Source organism: Cololabis saira, chromosome 15 (assembly GCF_033807715.1).
Source record: "Cololabis saira isolate AMF1-May2022 chromosome 15, fColSai1.1, whole genome shotgun sequence".
Taxonomy (NCBI): Eukaryota; Metazoa; Chordata; class Actinopteri; order Beloniformes; family Belonidae; genus Cololabis; species Cololabis saira.
In genome coordinates this window covers 44,878,800-44,897,690 of record NC_084601.1, presented here as the reverse complement: position 1 = coordinate 44,897,690, position 18,891 = coordinate 44,878,800, and the positions used below count along the sequence as shown (strand labels likewise).

The 18,891-nt window shown below is 47.9% G+C and overlaps 1 protein-coding gene across 1 annotated transcript in view; it reads right to left on the bottom strand.

Moving 5' to 3' along the window:
• LOC133460979 (cleavage and polyadenylation specificity factor subunit 1-like) overlaps positions 1–17,429 on the bottom strand; it is a 72,684-nt gene extending 55,255 nt beyond the window's left edge. The window contains exons 1-10 of the mRNA XM_061741691.1: positions 17,315–17,429; positions 13,839–13,997; positions 12,133–12,160; positions 11,925–12,058; positions 10,046–10,126; positions 8,569–8,720; positions 7,725–7,871; positions 4,097–4,236; positions 2,735–2,845; positions 598–691 (exon numbers count right to left, since the gene is read on the bottom strand). Of these exons, the coding sequence (XP_061597675.1) occupies positions 598–691; positions 2,735–2,845; positions 4,097–4,236; positions 7,725–7,871; positions 8,569–8,720; positions 10,046–10,126; positions 11,925–12,058; positions 12,133–12,160; positions 13,839–13,982 (1,031 nt within the window). The 5' untranslated portion in view covers positions 13,983–13,997; positions 17,315–17,429. The remainder of the gene's footprint in view (positions 1–597; positions 692–2,734; positions 2,846–4,096; positions 4,237–7,724; positions 7,872–8,568; positions 8,721–10,045; positions 10,127–11,924; positions 12,059–12,132; positions 12,161–13,838; positions 13,998–17,314) is intronic.
• Positions 17,430–18,891: the final 1,462 nt, after the last annotated feature.

Sequence of the window (18,891 nt, the reverse complement as noted above, 5' to 3'; positions counted from 1 at the left end):
AGACCCGGTACAGTTCTGATCCAGGTCCACAGACCCGGTACAGTTCTGATCCAGGTCCACAGACCCGGTACAGTTCTGATCCAGGTCCACAGACCCGGTACAGTTCTGATCCAGGTCCACAGACCCGGTACAGTTCTGATCCAGGTCCACAGACCCGGTACAGTTCTGATCCAGGTCCACAGACCCGGTACAGTTCTGATCCAGGTCCACAGGTGTCCTGGGAAGGGGAGGGCTAGTGGGGGCAGAGCATCTTGTTTTTATTCCACCAGGGAGATTGTGACTGGACTAACTCCACCAGGGAGATTGTGACTGGACTAACCTGCCAGGCTGCTCTGTCAAGGTCAGATCATAGAATCAACAATTGAACCCCCCTAACCCTACCCCTGAACCCCCTCAGACCCTGAACCCCCTCAGACCCTGAACCCCCTCAGACCCCTGAACCCCCTCAGACCCCTGAACCCCCTCAGACCCCTGAACCCCCTCAGACCCCTGAACCCCCTCAGACCCCTGAACCCCCTCAGACCCCTGAACCCCCTCAGACCCTGAACCCCCTCACACCCCCTCAGACCCCTGAACCCCCTCAGACCCCGGACTCACATCTCTCCTCCCTTCAGGCTGATCACCATCTTGTCGTAGGCGATGAAGTCGGACTGGGAGCAGTCCAGGGAGATCCGGACCTCCTCCTGGACTCCTGTAGTAAAAACACCCGGGGTTGGGGGTTAGAATCCTGGGTTAGGGTCAGGGTCCGGATCCCCCTGGACTGGGAGCAGTCCAGGGAGATCCGGACCTCCTCCTGAACTCCTGTAGTTAGAGGGTTGGGGGTTAGAATCCTGGGTTAGGGTCAGGGTCCAGATCCCCCTGGACTGGGAGCAGTCCAGGGGGATCTGGACTGTAAGCTCCATGTTGCCTGTCTGGCTGCGCGTTCACGAGACGCTGCATAGATGAGGCTGGTGAATCCTGAGAGTGAGGTGTCCTCTCATTTTGGGGACAAGATGTCCGTGGGTTGAGTGTTGGAATTTCCTATGGGCCTCTCTGTTGACGTTTTTGTTAAAACGATGCAAATAACTGGGAAAGGTCCGGAAGAAGAGGATGATGACAACGACACCCCTATCCCTGTTGTCATCCAACTCAACTTCTAGTTGGCATGAGAAACAAACCAGTACTCCCAGAAAACCTGTCCCCCCTGGTGGCTAAATTGAGCCATGGAAAGTCTCATGTCTCAAACAGGAGGGAGGCAGGGTATAGTACACAAAGTATTAAGTATTCAAATACCTACTTTAAAAAAAATGTTCACACCCTTTTGGGGTAGTGCATTCCAGCTCCCTTTATGGGAAGGGGAACCATGGCAAGAGAAAGCCGAAGAGGCAGATCCACTCTCGATGTGGATGAGTGAACTGTTTGCTGAACAGATGTTCAAAGTTCTTGTAAGCTGCCGCTTTCTCCTCTCTCTCCTACGCAGGAACTGCTAAAACCGGGTGACCAGATCCTGATTCGAGTGGTGAAAGGTCATCACCCCGTTGGGACAGCCCCTTTGTTGTCCAGATCACGGCACCGACAGCAGTAAAGGTAGCTGAACGATCTACGTGGGTTCAACAGTCGCAGTGAAAGCTAGTGGAAACTTTCCAGACCCTGAGTAGGCCGGAAGTCGGACGGTATAAAAACCTTTGTCCGCTGAAGAACTCGCCTGACGCCTACTCACCAGCCACGGGCCTGAAGATGACTAGCCCAAACTGACTGGCTACAACAGACTGGAGAGGAGTCCGAGAGAAGGAAGAAACTCTTCCACTAACGAGTCATGCTGACATGTTAGGAATTGTTCCTCAAACTCTTTACTTACATAGTTGTTGTAATTTAGGAACACTGCTGTACGTTCATCCCTGATGAAACTGGTGATGAAGGTAATGTTACCAAAGCTATAGCTGAATTACGTCCTGGCTGACCTCTTCTGAAGTCAATTACCGACAACTCCAACGAACTCTAACTGATGACAAGGATGTTTATGATGACACTGAATTGTAGTGTGAATTATGTGTTTTAAGCTTGTACGTGTCTTGGCCATAGTGATCGCTCACTAGGAGGGTTGGAGAAAAAAAATCATTCCAAGGCAGTCTCTGTTGTCTTTCCTCGTTACGAACTTATGTAATGTTGATTTAGACCTGACAAGCCCTAGCCGCAGGGTGCACGTGGCGACACGCACCCTATGGTGAGGGCCACGCCGTAGGGTGCTAGCACCTCCCACAAATTGTAACTACGCGAAGAGGCGACGCAGACCCAACGCAGACCGAGAGCTGTGATTTGTTTGCTTGGTAGCGACGCATTTCCGGTTCGTGAAACAGTCGTGAACTTTCAGCCTCTTTTCTTCGTGTGTGTGTGATTTTGTTGGTTTTTTTGCACAACAGTTGTCCTTATCTTTTTGATTCACTGTGACTGGAAAGGCTGGAAGCTAAACAAAGTATCAGCTAGCGCTCTGGGGGGTTTAGCACCGCGGAGAAATGGAGAGACGGAGAAGTCCGGAGGTTCACGACGGCGTCACGGCAACGGCGTCACGGCAACAGCGTAACACAGAACCTTAATCCAGGGTTAGGGTTAGAGACAGGTCAGGGTTCAGGTAGAAGGTCCAGGTAGATGGGCGGGGTTAGAGACAGATGGGGCAGAGCTTACGTAGAGGGAAGGCCGTGGTTCCATTGGTCTGGGTTAGAGGTTAAAGGTTAAAGGTCAGGGTTCTGGTTCTTACGTAGAGGGAAGGCCGTGGTCCCGTTGGTCTGGGAGTTCAGGGAGACTCCGTAGGGAGGAACACTCTGGTTCAGGTACAGCAGGGAGTTCACCGCAAACACCACCACCCCTCCTGGAACAGAGATAATGAGGTTAGCACCTACAAACAATAATGAATCTAGCCTCAAAAATAATAGGGAAGACACAGGGAAACTTACGTGGTATTTATAAAGGAAGTGATTGGGAAAAAAGCTGCTAGGATAGTAAATTATCTACTCAGCCTCTGCAGAGTTTAAATGTTTAAATACTTCCCTCAAGTAGACGGTACCATGGACCAAAGGCTAACCGGAACATCATTAATAACTCATGCATTCCCAATAACGCCATTAAGGCTCTGAATGAGGGACGTCTCGTAGATAAATCAGAATCAGAATTCTTCCGGCTCTCAGCAAAGACGGACGCTTTTTCTGCTCCTCTCCCTTATCTATCTGCCCTGCTACTGCTTTTGTTTGTCTCTTCTTCAGAGTCTCTTCTTTTCACTCCTCCCAAACTCTACAATAATGGAATTGATTAACTGGTCTCTCAGCACAATCAGAAGTCAGGGGGGTAAGGGAGCCCTCCTGCCCCGATGGGAATTTTTTTATCTGGATACACAATGGATTCCTGGAAACATTGGAGACCGTTGTGTTTGGTGATTCTGTCTGTCGAGGATGTTGAAGACGCTTCATAATTGGATTCATGATAACAGGATTTCTCCTAATTGGAGTGGGGATTTTCCTGGCCTATCGACAAACGCGTAAGTCGTCGACAGCTGTTCTGGGTCTTTCAGAGCTGCCGGACGTGGCTGAAGGATCAAGCAAGGTGATCAACACTCAGACTTTAACGTTGGGGGAGCAAAGCCGTAAGCTGGATGTGATTCTTGAACAGAATCTCAGGCTGGCGGCGTCTTTGAGCTCATTGGTAAGATGGAGAAGACCTTGGAGAAGTTGGAAGCTCGGCTTGGCGGGAATTGATCACAAATTCATCTGTTTGGAGTCGCCATTGATGAACCAGAGACTGAAGGCAGACGGAAAATTACTGGAGTCTGCCGGTTTCCTTTCTTTCAATACAATTGTTGATTCTATAATCTGGCCTTGACAGAGCGGTTTGGCCGATCGCTCTGGTCACAATCTCCCTGGTGGAATGTAAACAAGGGGCTCTGCCCCCACTAGCCCTCCCCTCTCAGGAACATCTGTGGACCTGTTTTCAGAACTGTACCGAGCCGCCTGATAACATCAAGGGCAATGGCTAAGGAGCAGCTCTGTACGAAGTTTTCACAGACTTACCGCTTACACACACTTACTGATAACCACCCCCCCGGTTTAGGGCCCACCCCAGGTCTCACCTATGGGCTTGGGAACAGCCATGACTCCGGTGCAGTCGAAGGGCAGGTTGCTGAGGGACCAGATGACTGGATGAACCTTCTGCATGATGTTGAGGGAGATGGCAACGATGCTGCAGGTGTCCTGGCGCACCGCTACACGCCTGTAGGGGAGAAGAAGAACTAGTACCAGGAACTAGTACCATAGTACCAGGAACCAACCCTAACAGGAACTGAACTAAGGAGGGAGATGCAACGATGCTGCAGGTGTCCTGGCGCACCGCTACACGTCTGTAGGGCAGAAGAAGTATCAGGAACTAGTACCAATACCTAGGTACTAGTACTAGTACCAGAGTACCAGGAGCTAGTACTAGTACCTAGGTACTAGTACTAGCTCCTGGTACCAGGAGGTACCAGTACCAGGAACTAGTACCAGGAACCAGCCCTAACAGGAACTGAACTAGGGAGGGAGATGCAACGATGCTGCAGGTGTCCTAGCGCACTGCTACTCTCCTAGGGAAGGAGAACTGTTTTTACCAGGAACCGTCCTTCAGACCAGGACCCAACCAGGTCTGATTGGGCCCTAACTCACCCGGGCCAGGTCTGGTTGGGCCCTAACTCACCCGGGCCAGGTCGGGTTGGGCCCTAACTCACCCGGGCCAGGTCGGGTTGGGCCCTAACTCACCCGGGCCAGGTCGGGTTGGGCCCTAACTCACCCGGGCCAGGTCTGGTTGGGCCCTAACTCACCCGGGCCAGGTCTGGTTGGGCCCTAACTGGGCCCTAACTCACCCGGGCCAGGTCTGGTTGGGCCCTAACTCACCCGGGCCAGGTCTGGTTGGGCCCTAACTCACCCGAGCCAGGTCTGGTTGGGCCCTAACTGGGCCCCAACTCACCCGGGCCAGGTCTGGTTGGGCCCTAACTGGGCCCTAACTCACCCGGGCCAGGTCTGGTTGGGCCCTAACTCACCCGGGCCAGGTCTGGTTGGGCCTTAACTCACCCGGGCCAGGTCTGCTTGGGCCCTAACTGGGCCTTAACTCACCCGGGCCAGGTCTGGTTGGGCCCTAACTCACCCGGGCCAGGTCTGGCTGGGCCCTAACTCACCCGGGCCAGGTCTGCTTGGGCCCTAACTCACCCGGGCCAGGTCTGCTTGGGCCCTAACTCACCCGGGCCAGGTCGGGTTGGGCCCTAACTGGGCCCTAACTCACCCGGGGCAGGTCTGGTTGGGCCCTAACTCACCCGGGCCAGGTCGGGTTGGGCCCTAACTCACCCGGGCCAGGTCTGGTTGGGCCCTAACTCACCCGGGCCAGGTCGGGTTGGGCCCTAACTCACCCGGGCCAGGTCTGGTTGGGCCCTAACTCACCCGGGCCAGGTCGGGTTGGGCCCTAACTCACCCGGGCCAGGTCTGGTTGGGCCCTAACTCACCCGGGCCAGGTCGGGTTGGGCCCTAACTCACCCGGGCCAGGTCGGGTTGGGCCCTAACTCACCCGGGCCAGGTCTGGTTGGGCCCTAACTCACCCGGGCCAGGTCTGGTTGGGCCCTAACTGGGCCCTAACTCACCCGGGCCAGGTCTGGTTGGGCCTTAACTCACCCGGGCCAGGTCTGGTTGGGCCCTAACTCACCCGAGCCAGGTCTGGTTGGGCCCTAACTGGGCCCTAACTCACCCGGGCCAGGTCTGGTTGGGCCCTAACTCACCCGGGCCAGGTCTGCTTGGGCCCTAACTCACCCGGGCCAGGTCTGCTTGGGCCCTAACTCACCCGGGCCAGGTCTGGTTGGGCCCTAACTGGGCCCTAACTCACCCGGGCCAGGTCTGGTTGGGCCCTAACTCACCCGGGCCAGGTCTGGTTGGGCCCTAACAGGAAATAACTCACCCGGGCCAGGTCTGCTTGGGCCCTAACTCACCCGGGCCAGGTCTGGTTGGGCCCTAACTGGGCCCTAACTCACCCGGGCCAGGTCTGGTTGGGCCCTAACAGGAAATAACTCACCCGGGCCAGGTCTGGTTGGGCCCTAACTCACCCGAGCCAGGTCTGGTTGGGCCCTAACTGGGCCCTAACTCACCCGGGCCAGGTCTGCTTGGGCCCTAACTCACCCGGGCCAGGTCTGCTTGGGCCCTAACTGGGCCCTAACTCACCCGGGCCAGGTCTGGTTGGGCCCTAACAGGAAATAACTCACCCGGGCCAGGTCTGGTTGGGCCCTAACTTACCCGGGCCAGGTCTGGTTGGGCCCTAACTCACCCGGGCCAGGTCTGGTTGGGCCCTAACTGGGCCCTAACTCACCCGGGCCAGTTCTGCTTGGGCCCTAACTCACCCGGGCCAGGTCTGGTTGGGCCCTAACTTACCCGGGCCAGGTCTGGTTGGGCCCTAACTCACCCGGGCCAGGTCTGGTTGGGCCCTAACTCACCCGGGCCAGGTCTGGTTGGGCCCTAACTGGGCCCTAACTCACCCGGGCCAGGTCTGGTTGGGCCCTAACTCACCCGGGCCAGGTCTGGTTGGGCCTTAACTCACCCGGGCCAGGTCTGCTTGGGCCCTAACTCACCCGGGCCAGGTCTGGTTGGGCCCTAACTCACCCGGGCCAGGTCTGGTTGGGCCCTAACTCACCCGGGCCAGGTCTGCTTGGGCCCTAACTCACCCGGGCCAGGTCTGGTTGGGCCCTAACAGGAACTAACTCACCCGGGCCAGGTCTGGTTGGGCCCTAACAGGAACTAACTCACCCGGGCCAGGTCTGGTTGGGCCCTAACAGGAACTAACTCACCCGGGCCAGGTCTGGTTTATACGGCTCAGCTCCACAGTATTTACAAGACCTGATAGAGCCTTATGTTCCTGGCAGAGCTCTCCGATCCCATAGTGCAGGTTTATTCGTAGTTCCTAGAGTATCCAAATGCTTCCACCTGCCTGCGAACTAACTCACCCGGGCCAGGTCTGGTTGGGCCCTAACTCACCCGAGCCAGGTCTGGTTGGGCCCTAACTGGGCCCTAACTCACCCGGGCCAGGTCTGGGTGGGCCCTAACTCACCCAGGCCAGGTCTGGTTGGGCCCTAACTTACCCAGGCCAGGTCTGGTTGGGCCCTAACTGGGCCCTAACTCACCCGGGCCAGGTCTGGGTGGGCCCTAACTCACCCAGGCCAGGTCTGGTTGGGCCCTAACTCACCCGGGCCAGGTCTGGTTGGGCCCTAACTCACCCGGGCCAGGTCTGGTTGGGCCCTAACTCACCCGAGCCAGGTCTGGTTGGGCCCTAACTGGGCCCCAACTCACCCGGGCCAGGTCTGGTTGGGCCCTAACTGGGCCCTAACTCACCCGGGCCAGGTCTGGTTGGGCCCTAACTCACCCGGGCCAGGTCTGGTTGGGCCTTAACTCACCCGGGCCAGGTCTGCTTGGGCCCTAACTGGGCCTTAACTCACCCGGGCCAGGTCTGCTTGGGCCCTAACTGGGCCTTAACTCACCCGGGCCAGGTCTGGCTGGGCCCTAACTCACCCGGGCCAGGTCTGGGTGGGCCCTAACTCACCCAGGCCAGGTCTGGTTGGGCCCTAACTCACCCGGGCCAGGTCTGGTTGGGCCCTAACTCACCCGGGCCAGGTCTGGTTGGGCCCTAACTCACCCGGGCCAGGTCTGGTTGGGCCCTAACTCACCCGGGCCAGGTCTGGTTGGGCCCTAACTCACCCGGGCCAGGTCTGGTTGGGCTCAAACAGGATGAGCAGCGTGGGCTCGTAGTAGCCGTGCAGGAACTTCATGTCGACGATGTTCAGCAGCTTCTCGTCCAGCTCTCGCACGTCGATGATGTAGCTGGGCAGGAAGCTGGACTTGGGCCTGCAGGAGGAGGAAGAGGAAGAGGAGGAGGAGGAGGAGAAGAGGAATAGCGGTGTTAGCGTAGCTCCTCTGACAGAAACATTCATATCAACTATCAACTTCTTTTCTTTCTCAGATGGCGACTAGTTTGGTCAGAATCGTCCACGAGCTCTGGTTCATGCGGCTCAGCTCCTGGTCTCTCCAAGACCTGATAGTGCCTTATGTTCCTGTCAGAGCTCTCCGCTCTCAGGGTGCAGGTTTACTCGTAGTTCCTAGAGTATCTAAATGTAGATTTGGAGGGCGGGCGTTCTGCTATCAGGCACCATTACTTTGGAACCAACTTCCAATCTGGGTTAAGGAGGCTGACACCACCTCCACCTTTAAAACTAAACTTAAAACCTTTCTGTTTAGTAAAGCCTATAGTTAGTGTTTAGTAAACCTCTAGCTGGTGTTGGTAAATCTCTAGGTAGTGTAAACTCTAGTGTGTTAGAGTCGCTCCTGTAGTTTCTTGTGCTGGCCCCTCTTCTCTTCTCTTCTCTTTTTTCTCTTTTGTAACCCCTGGACCCCCCTGGACCCCCCAGGACCAGGTCTTACCCCCCCAGGACCAGGTCTTACCCCCCCAGGACCAGGTCTTACCCCCCAGGACCAGGACTCACCCCCCAGGACCAGGTCTTACCCCCCCAGGACCAGGTCTTACCCCCCCAGGACCAGGACTCACCCCTCCCCGACCCCGGCCTCCGTCTCGTCGGTCAGCGTGTCCTTCCTGAAGGGCAGCACCACCAGGTTGGTTCCGTACACCAGCATGACGGCGCAGCGGTTCTCCGGGTCCACCCGGACGATGGGGATGTGGACGTTCTGGACGAAGCCGTCCTGGAGACGAGAGGGATCAGAGGGACGGGATCAGAGGGACGGGATCAGAGGGACGGGATCAGAGGGACGGGATCAGAGGGACGGGATCAGAGGGACGGGATCAGAGGGACGGGATCAGAGGGACGGGATCAGAGGGACGGGATCAGAGGGACGGGATCAGAGGGACGGGATCAGAGGGACGGGGTCAGAGGGACGGGATCAGAGGGACGGGGTCAGAGGGACGGGATCAGAGGGACGAGATCAGAGGGACGGGATCAGAGGGACGAGATCAGAGGGACAGGGATCAGAGGGACAGGGTCAGAGGGACGGGATCAGAGGGACGAGATCAGAGGGACGAGATCAGAGGGACGGGATCAGAGGGACGGACGGGGACCAGGACCTGGACCAGGACCCGGTCCGGGTCTAAACTTGTGATGCACCGAAATGAAAATTTGTGGCCGAAACCGAAACCAAAAATAATAATAAACACTTGGCCGAATACCGAACATGGTTCTTCAGCAGTTTTTCATTTATTTTGCCAATTTTTTCACCATTGCATAAATCAAATACATTTGATTTAGGCTTTTCAAAAGAAAAAAATCTTTTACAAAATTACCAGGTAGAAAATATTAATTGAACATAAAAAACTGAACATGTTTTAATTTCCAGCTTTATGTTGTTTTGGTTCCACCTCCTGGTGAATGTTGGTAAAATTCTTATGTGGTTACTTTTTGACTTTTTTCACAACATATCGACTTTTCTCACAAAATTTAGACTTTTTCTCGACATTTCGACTTTTTTCTCGACATTTTTACTTTTTTCTCGAAATTTCGACTTTTATTTTCACAAAATTTTGACTTTTTTCTCGACATTTTTACTTTTTTCAAAAAATTTGCTGGACATTTCAACTTTTTCTCGACATTTCAACATTTTTTCTTAACATTTCGACTTTTTTCACCATTGCATAAATCAAATAAATTAGATTTAGGCTTTTCAAAGAAATAAATCTTTTACAAAATTACAAGGTAGAAAATATTTATTGAACATAAAAAACTGAACATGTTTTAATTTCCAGCATTCTGTTGTTTTGGTTCCACCTCCTGGTGAATGTTGGTCAAATTCTTATGTGGTTAGTTTTTGGTTGGCCAACGATTTATGTTTGTGGTGCAACCGTTACGGAGCGGTCAGGCTATTTCCTTATTTTACAACGTTATTAATTGTTCGGTTTATTTCCCACTTATTCCACCGAACATGAAAGTGTTTTTTTTGCCATTTTCGGCCGAACAATTTCGGTTACGAACAATCGGTGCATCACTAGTCTAAACCGGTTCCAGTTCTCTACCCACCCGCAGCTCCGGCTCCTCAAAGTAGTGCAGCGACAGCGTCTTCAGGTCGTGGGTCCCGGGGTCGTACTCCACCACCGACAGCTGGGGAGAAACGGGTCAGTTAGAACCAGAACCAGAACCAGAACCAGGGGTCGTACTCCACCACCGACAGCTGGGGAGAAACGGGTCAGTTAGAACCAGAACCAGAACCAGAACCAGGGGTCGTACTCCACCACCGACAGCTGGGGAGAAACGGGTCAGTTAGAACCAGAACCAGAACCAGAACCAGGGGTCGTACTCCACCACCGACAGCTGGGGAGAAACGGGTCAGTTTTTGTAATTAGGGCCTGATGAAACATTGTGACACCGTGGCTGACGTGAAAATCCAGCTTCCTCCCCCTGCAGGGCCCACACCTTGGAACTAGGAATGGGTGATATTTTACCGTTCACGATAAACCGTCAAAAAAATTCCCCACGGTCAGAATTTGTATCTGTATTTGTATCAGTGCTAGGGCCCTATTGTATCTGTAGGAATTTTCCTTGTTTTTTTTTTTTTTTCTTCTTCCTTAGGTCCTTTTTTCCCCTAAACGTGCCCCAAAAGTCACCAAATTTTGCACCAAGCCAGGCCTGGTGATAAATGTGATATTTAATGGTTTGCATTAATGGGCGTGGCCTAACGGCTCAACATCGCCCCCTAGAAAACTTTGTGCCTCAAGCCCCACAATACGGTTTGACGTACATGCACGAAAATCGGTACACACCTGTATCAGTACACAACTTAAAGAAAAGTCTCTTGGCGACATGGCCCAAACCCAACAGGAAGTCGGACATTTTGAACATTCTGAATTAATCGCGTAATTTTGGCGCAATTTATGCCATTTCTTCAGCCGTTAATACGTCCCGAACCGTAACGTGCACCCAGGTGTGTTATACATCAAAATGTGCGTCTCCATCCTGCGACGACGCGCATTACTTTTCTCTTTCAAAAGTGTTACCGTGGCGACGCTAGACGCCAAAAAGCGCGCCCCCCTTCATCTGATTGGTTCATATTTGATAGTTCCTACTTTCTGCCATAACTTTTGAAAGGTTTGACATAGAGTCATGGGTGGTGTCATCAGACTCAGTTTAGAGTCCTGGACTTTTATTGGTGGAAATTGCACGCGCGAGGGCCCGTTCATCGCTGCTTGCAGCTTTAATTGTATTTATATTTTTATTTTAATAAAATAATGCTTAAACATGAACATTTTCATATTTTTAATCATATTAGAACTCCTAAAATACAAAATATGTTGCTTGTAAAAAGTGTTTGCTTGAGCCGGTTGAAGGCCTGGTTAGCACGGTGGTTAGCACCCACCTTAGCATCGTTAGCACCCACCTTAGCATCGTTAGCACCCACCTCAGCATCGTTAGCACCCACCTCAGCATGGTTAGCACCCACCTCAGCATGGTTAGCACCCACCTTAGCATCGTTAGCACCCACCTTAGCATCGTTAGCACCCACCTTAGCATCGTTAGCACCCACCTTAGCCTCGTTAGCACCCACCTTAGCATGGTTAGCACCCACCTTAGCATGGTTAGCACCCACCTTAGCATGGTTAGCACCCACCTTAGCATGGTTAGCACCCACCTTAGCATGGTTAGCACCCACCTTAGCGTCGTTAGCACCCACCTTAGCGTCGTTAGCACCCACCTTAGCATGGTTAGCACCCACCTTAGCATCGTTAGCACCCACCTCAGCATCGTTAGCACCCACCTTAGCATGGTTAGCACCCACCTTAGCATGGTTAGCACCCACCTCAGCATCGTTAGCACCCACCTTAGCATCGTTAGCACCCACCTTAGCATCGTTAGCACCCACCTCAGCATCGTTAGCACCCACCTTAGCGTCGTTAGCACCCACCTTAGCGTCGATGAAGCTGAGCAGCAGGGCGTCTCTGCTAGCCCCCACCAGCTGGACACTAGCCATGGACATGACGTTCCCAAACAGGGAGAAAGACGCCACCAGCTCCAGCTTCTCCTTCCGGGTCTTAGCATCTGAAACAGAGGAGCTACGTTGGAGCTAACGCCCCGCGGTGATCAATAATTAACTTACCTGGACCGTAACGTACCTGAGGACTTGTCAGCTTTAGACGAGCTCTGAAACGGAGACACAAGATTGTTAGCTACAGCTAAACTAAGGCCACGTTTCCACTTTCCACTTTTTTCTCACAATTGTGACTTTTTTCTCAAAGTTTGGACTTTTTTTCGACATTTCGACTTTTTTCTCAAAATTTCGACTTTTTTCTCAAAATTTCGACTTTTTCCTCAAAATTTCGACTTTTTATTCAACTTTTTTCCCAAAATTTCCGGAGAGTCCAGATCGTTACCTACAGCTAAACTAAGACGTTTCAGAGTCCAGATCGTTAGCTACAGCTAAACTAAGACGTTTCAGAGTCCAGATCGTTAGCTAAAGCTAAACTAAGATGTTTCAGAGTCCAGATCGTTAGCTAAAGCTAAACTAAGATGTTTCAGAGTCCAGATCGTTAGCTAAAGCTAAACTAAGACGTTTCAGAGTCCAGATCGTTAGCTACAGCTAAACTAAGATGTTTCAGAGTCCAGATCGTTAGCTACAGCTAAACTAAGACGTTTCAGAGTCCAGATCGTTAGCTACAGCTAAACTAAGACGTTTCAGAGTCCAGATCGTTAGCTACAGCTAAACTAAGACGTTTCAGAGTCCAGGGGCCTCATTTATAAAAGAGTGCGTAGGATTCAAACTAAAGTGCACGTGCGCCCAAAAGCCGAAAATAGCATGCACACAAAAAAAAAATCTGGATTTATAAAACCGTGTGCACTCAATGTTCTCTTTATGAATCACAGTCCAGCTGGAAGGTTGAAGGTGAATTCTCCTCACATCCCGCCCTCTACACGCCCACTTACTACCATAAATTGGCAATGCAAAGTAGTTCATGACTGTATTTGCATATGAATGCTACTGAGCATGTGCAGCGCCACCTGCAGTCTGTTAGGCGTCAGGATGAATGAGACGTGTCGAGCCACCGTGCCACTGAATTTCACAGAGACTGAGATCTAGATGTTGTGGATGAGGTGGAGGAAGGAAAACCACATTATTTGGTGGTGACAGTATAAATAGTATATAAATAGTATAAAATAAAGAGAGTGAGTGGCAGCACGTTGTTGCTGCGCTAAACGCCGTGAGTGCCACTGGGGACAGATGGTGCAGAGAAAAAAAGAAGTGGTGTGATTTGAAGGTGGACTAGGTACGGAGCCCCTAAAGGGACACAAATTTATATATATATATATATATATATATATATATATATAATGAGTTTTACGTGCGCGTGTGAAACCTTTAAGGCTGATTTATGGTTCCGCGTTACACCAACGCAGAGCCTACGGCGTAGGTGCGCGTCGCCGCGTAACCTACAGCGCAGGCTCTGCGTCGTTTTAACGTGAAACCATAATTTAGGTTTACGCGCACGCGTAAAGGTTTCACGGATATGTGATGACATTAAGAGTATGACATGAATCTGGCTTCATTTCACCACCTCACCGCCTGCGTCGCCAGTTCCCCCGTGTCTTAAGTAAGTTCCTACGGGAGGGTCAGGGTTGCCGTAGGGATACGCACATTTTTCGGTTAGTTTTTTTCTTTTTAAATCCCAACCTTTGCGTAGAAGGTGGTGTGCGCATCTTTCAAGCCCTGTTTTGTAGCACGCAAGCTTTATAAATGAGGCCCCAGATCGTTAGCTACAGCTAAACTAAGACGTTTCAGAGTCCAGATCGTTAGCTACAGCTAAGCTAAAGCCGGTATCGTCACCTCCACATCGTGGATGATCCGGTAGACGCAGAGCTGCGACGTTCCGGCCACCACCAGGTTCTTCTCCTTGCTGGAGATGAAGTTGCAGTAGACGGAGAACTCCACGGTGGTGGGAGTGTGGGCCTGCCGGTGCACGGCGTACATCCTGGAGCCTGGAAACTGATCAATAATCACATTAATGTGGGCCTGCCGGTGCACGGCATACATGCTGGAGCCTGGAAACTGATCAATAATCACATTAATGATCAATAATCACATTAACGATCAATAATCACATTAGTGTGGGCCTGCCGGTGCACGGCGTACATGCTGGAGCCTGGAAACTGATCAATAATCACATTAATGATCAATAATCACATTAACGATCAATAATCACATTAGTGTGGGCCTGCCGGTGCACGGCGTACATGCTGGAGCCTGGAAACTGATCAATAATCACATTAATGATCAATAATCACATTAACGATCAATAATCACATTAGTGTGGGCCTGCCGGTGCACGGCGTACATCCTGGAGCCTGGAAACTGATCAATAATCACATTAATGATCAATAATCTCATTAATGATCAATAATCACATTAATGATCAATAATCACATTAGTGTGGGCCTGCCGGTGCACGGCGTACATGCTGGAGCCTGGAAACTGATCAATAATCACATTAATGTGGGCCTGCCGGTGCACGGCATACATGCTGGAGCCTGGAAACTGATCAATAATCACATTAACGATCAATAATCACATTAGTGTGGGCCTGCCGGTGCACGGCGTACATGCTGGAGCCTGGAAACTGATCAATAATCACATTAATGATCAATAATCACATTAACGATCAATAATCACATTAGTGTGGGCCTGCCGGTGCACGGCGTACATGCTGGAGCCTGGAAACTGATCAATAATCACATTAATGATCAATAATCACATTAACGATCAATAATCACATTAGTGTGGGCCTGCCGGTGCACGGCGTACATCCTGGAGCCTGGAAACTGATCAATAATCACATTAATGATCAATAATCTCATTAATGATCAATAATCACATTAATGATCAATAATCACATTAGTGTGGGCCTGCCGGTGCACGGCGTACATGCTGGAGCCTGGAAACTGATCAATAATCATGTTAATGATCAATAATCACATTAGTGTGGGCCTGCCGGTGCACGAACCTATTGGTTTCCAAGGAAACTGAAAACAAGGATTAACAAATGGGGGATATAAGAATACTGCACATGCGCAGTAATAAATGAAGAAAGTTGTTTCTGGTTCTTTTGTTGATCAGATTGAAAATTAACAGTTTTAGATTTTTTTTAATGTTGAAACAGAAAATAAATCAAATATAAACCTGGGAGTGAAACATGAGTTTAATCTGTAATCTGTCTTCACTCCGTCATGAAACTGCAGTGATTGTTGTGACAGTCCGTTCAGCTGCAGCGTCCAATCAATAATCAATAACATGTACTGAACTCTAACATACTGGAAACTAGGGCTGCACGATTAATCGTTAAAAAAAAAAAATCGCGATCTCGATTCATGCTTGAACGCGATCTCATTTCCAAATGACGACAATTTTTTTTTTTTTTTTTTTTTTTTTAAAGATGGCTGCATAAAAAAGGACTAGGCCTATGTTCTAGGTTGTTGTAGTCCTGTCATGGTCAACTATCATGTTGTCATGTTTGTTATATTTTGTTAATGATTGTGGATTACATTTGGAGAAACATCTACCTTGCTCATCACCTGACACATATTGCACATAAATATTGTTAAAATTGTTATTGTTAAAATTATTTAAAGACAAGAGAGATGTTTATTGTTTTTATGTTCAATGTCAGCTGTTACAGCAAAAAGCAGCCAGAGGAATAATTTGTTGCCTCAGAACTACAGGATCTGTTACAAGTCCCCTTTCTGAAAGGGTGTTCAATTCAGGGAGGAACAAATATTGTTAAATTGTTATTATTGTTTAAATTATTTAAAGGTTTGTGTAAAGAAGACAAGAGATGTTTATTGTTATTATATTTTTGTTCAGCTGTTGCAAAGTTAAAGTAATAAGTGCAATACATTTTATATTGGAAAAAAATCGTGAGAGAATCGTGATCTCAATTCTAAGCAAAAAAATCGTGATTCTCATTTTGTCCAGAATCGTGCAGCCCTACTGGAAACCAATCAATAATCAATAACATGTACTGAACTCTAACATACTGTAATACGAAATTGGATAATGATAGACAGACAGACAGACAGACAGACAGACAGAAAGATAGATAGATAGATAGATAGATAGATAGATAGATAGCCAGTGTTTAGCAGAATAACTCACTCGCACTAACCACCTGGGTTTCCCATCAAAATACGGAGGCAATTATTATATCGTTATCATTATAGGCAACCTGCAGTTTGAGGACGCTTGCCTTTTTTAACTGAACCCACGAGGGGGCAGTGTAGAGTGGTACAGTATCATAGACACATATACATGTATATGTCTATGTACAGTTTCTCGACTTTTTTCTCAAAATTTTGACTTTTTTCTCGACATTTTGACTTTTTTCTCAAAATTTTGACTTTTTTCTCAGAATTTTGACTTTTTTCTCAGAATTTTGACTTTTTTCTCAGAATTTTGACTTTTTTCTCGACATTGACTTTTTTCTCAAAATTCTGATTTTTCTCAAAATTTTGACTTTTTTCTCAGAATTTTGACTTTTTTCTCAAAATTTGGACTTTTTTCTCAGAATTTTGACTTTTTTCTCAAATTTTTGACTTTTTTCTCGACATTGTACAGTTTGCTCTGAAGAGATTCATTTTAACTTCATCAGAACACCAGGAAAGACTTTGGACAGCACACCGGCTAAAGCAGTCGGTGGGTAGCTGTCCATGCTGCAGCCGGCCCGCTTTATTCTTTATGACAGACCAGAGTTACAGATAACAGAGTCTGGTAGGAGTCCATGGGTCATAAAACTAGTAAAACAGATGGATAAAAGAAGTGCTGCTCTTGGGCTCGCATATTTAAGATGTTCTGCTGAAATTTTATCTGAGCTTTTCAGCCACGGAACCTGCTCGATTCTCTGCAGGTTCACCAGACCACGTGGGTCAGGTTAGTGGTGGTTTCATCCTCCACCTGCCCCCCCCAGACCAGACCAGACCAGGTACTGGACCCAGTTCCTGGTCCCGGTCCGGTACCGACGTGCACGAGCACGTGTGCGCGTGCACGAGGACTTGCAAACTGCAAAAAAAACAAAAAAACTTTGCAGTTTTTTCACATGTTTTCCCTAAAAACGGGTTTAAATCCCGATAAACTCCTTAAATATCACCAGGACTAATGAACAGAAGTAAAACATAAACTTAGGACAGAAGTTTGATCTTTTATCTGCAGTATTGATCCGTTATTTGTAGCAGTTAGCTCCGTTAGCATCAATACAATAAACCACTGTTTTCAGGAGAAATGATGAATTAAAACATTTAAAACAGTCAACGTACTTTTACCGGGATGAATATCGATTATTCCTGTCTGCTCCCCCGCGGATCGGATCATTAATCAGATCAATAATCAGATCTTTAAGCTGCTCATCTTTTAATTTGAATCTCTAGCAGCCGTTAGCCTGTTAGCCGCTGTACTTCCGCCCGCTCTTCTTCTACGCTGTTATTAGCGGTAGACGCACCGAGCTGTGGGCGGACACCGCCCCCTAGCGGCGGAGCTGGAACATGGACGGTTACGAGGAGAAGGAAAACTGTAAAACTACAAGATCATTACGACGAGTATTAGGGCCAAACTAAGACAATAATAATAATAATATAATATCTCATAATATTATGAGGATAAAGTCGTAATATTACGAGAATAAAGTCGTAATATTACGAGAATAAAGTCGTAATATTACGAGAATAAAGTGGTAATATTATGAGAATAAATTCGTAATATTACGAGAATAAAGTCGTAATATTACGAGAATAAAGTCGTAATATTACGAGAATAAAGTCGTAATATTATGAGAATAAAGTCGTAATATTACGAGAATAAAGTCGTAATATTACGAGAATAAAGTCGTAATATTACGAGAATAAAGTCGTAATAATAAGAGAATAAAGTCGTAATATTACGAGAATAAAGTCGTAATATTACAAGAATAAAGTCGTAATATTACAAGAATAAAGTCCCAATTTATGAGAATAAAGTCGTAATATTACAAGAATAAAGTCCTAATTTATGAGAATAAAGTCCTAATTTATGAGAATAAAGTCGTAATATTATGAGAATAAAGTCGTAATATTACGAGAATAAAGTCGTAATATTATGAGAATAAAGTCGTAATATTATGAGAATAAAGTCGTAATATTATGAGAATAAAGTCGTAATATTACGAGAATAAAGTCGTAATATTATGAGAATAAAGTCGTAATATTACGAGAATAAAGTCGTAATATTATGAGAATAAAGTCGTAATATTACAAGAATAAAGTCGTAATATTATGAGAATAAAGTCGTAATATCACGAGAATAAAGTCCTAATTTATGAGAATAAAGTCGTAATATTATGAGAATAAAGTCGTAATATTATGAGAATAAAGTCGTAATATTATGAGAATAAAGTCGTAATATTATGAGAATAAAGTCGTAATAATAACAGAATTAAGTCATAATATTATGAGAATAAAGTCGTAATATTACGTGAATAAAGTCGTAATATTATGAGAATTAAGTCATAATATTATGAGAATAAAGTCGTAATAATATGAGAATATAGTCGTAATATTATGAGAATAAAGTCCTAATTTTTGAGAATAAAGTCGTAATATTACGAGAATAAAGTCGTAATATTATGAGAATAAAGTTGTAATATTATGAGAATAAAGTCGTAATATTACGAGAATAAAGTCGTAATATTACAAGAATAAAGTCCTAATTTATGAGAATAAAGTCCTAATTTATGAGAATAAAGTCGTAATATTACGAGAATAAAGTCGTAATATTATGCGAATAAAGTCATAATATTACAAGAATAAAGTCGTAATATTATGAGAATAAAGTCGTAATAATATGAGAATTAAGTCGTAAT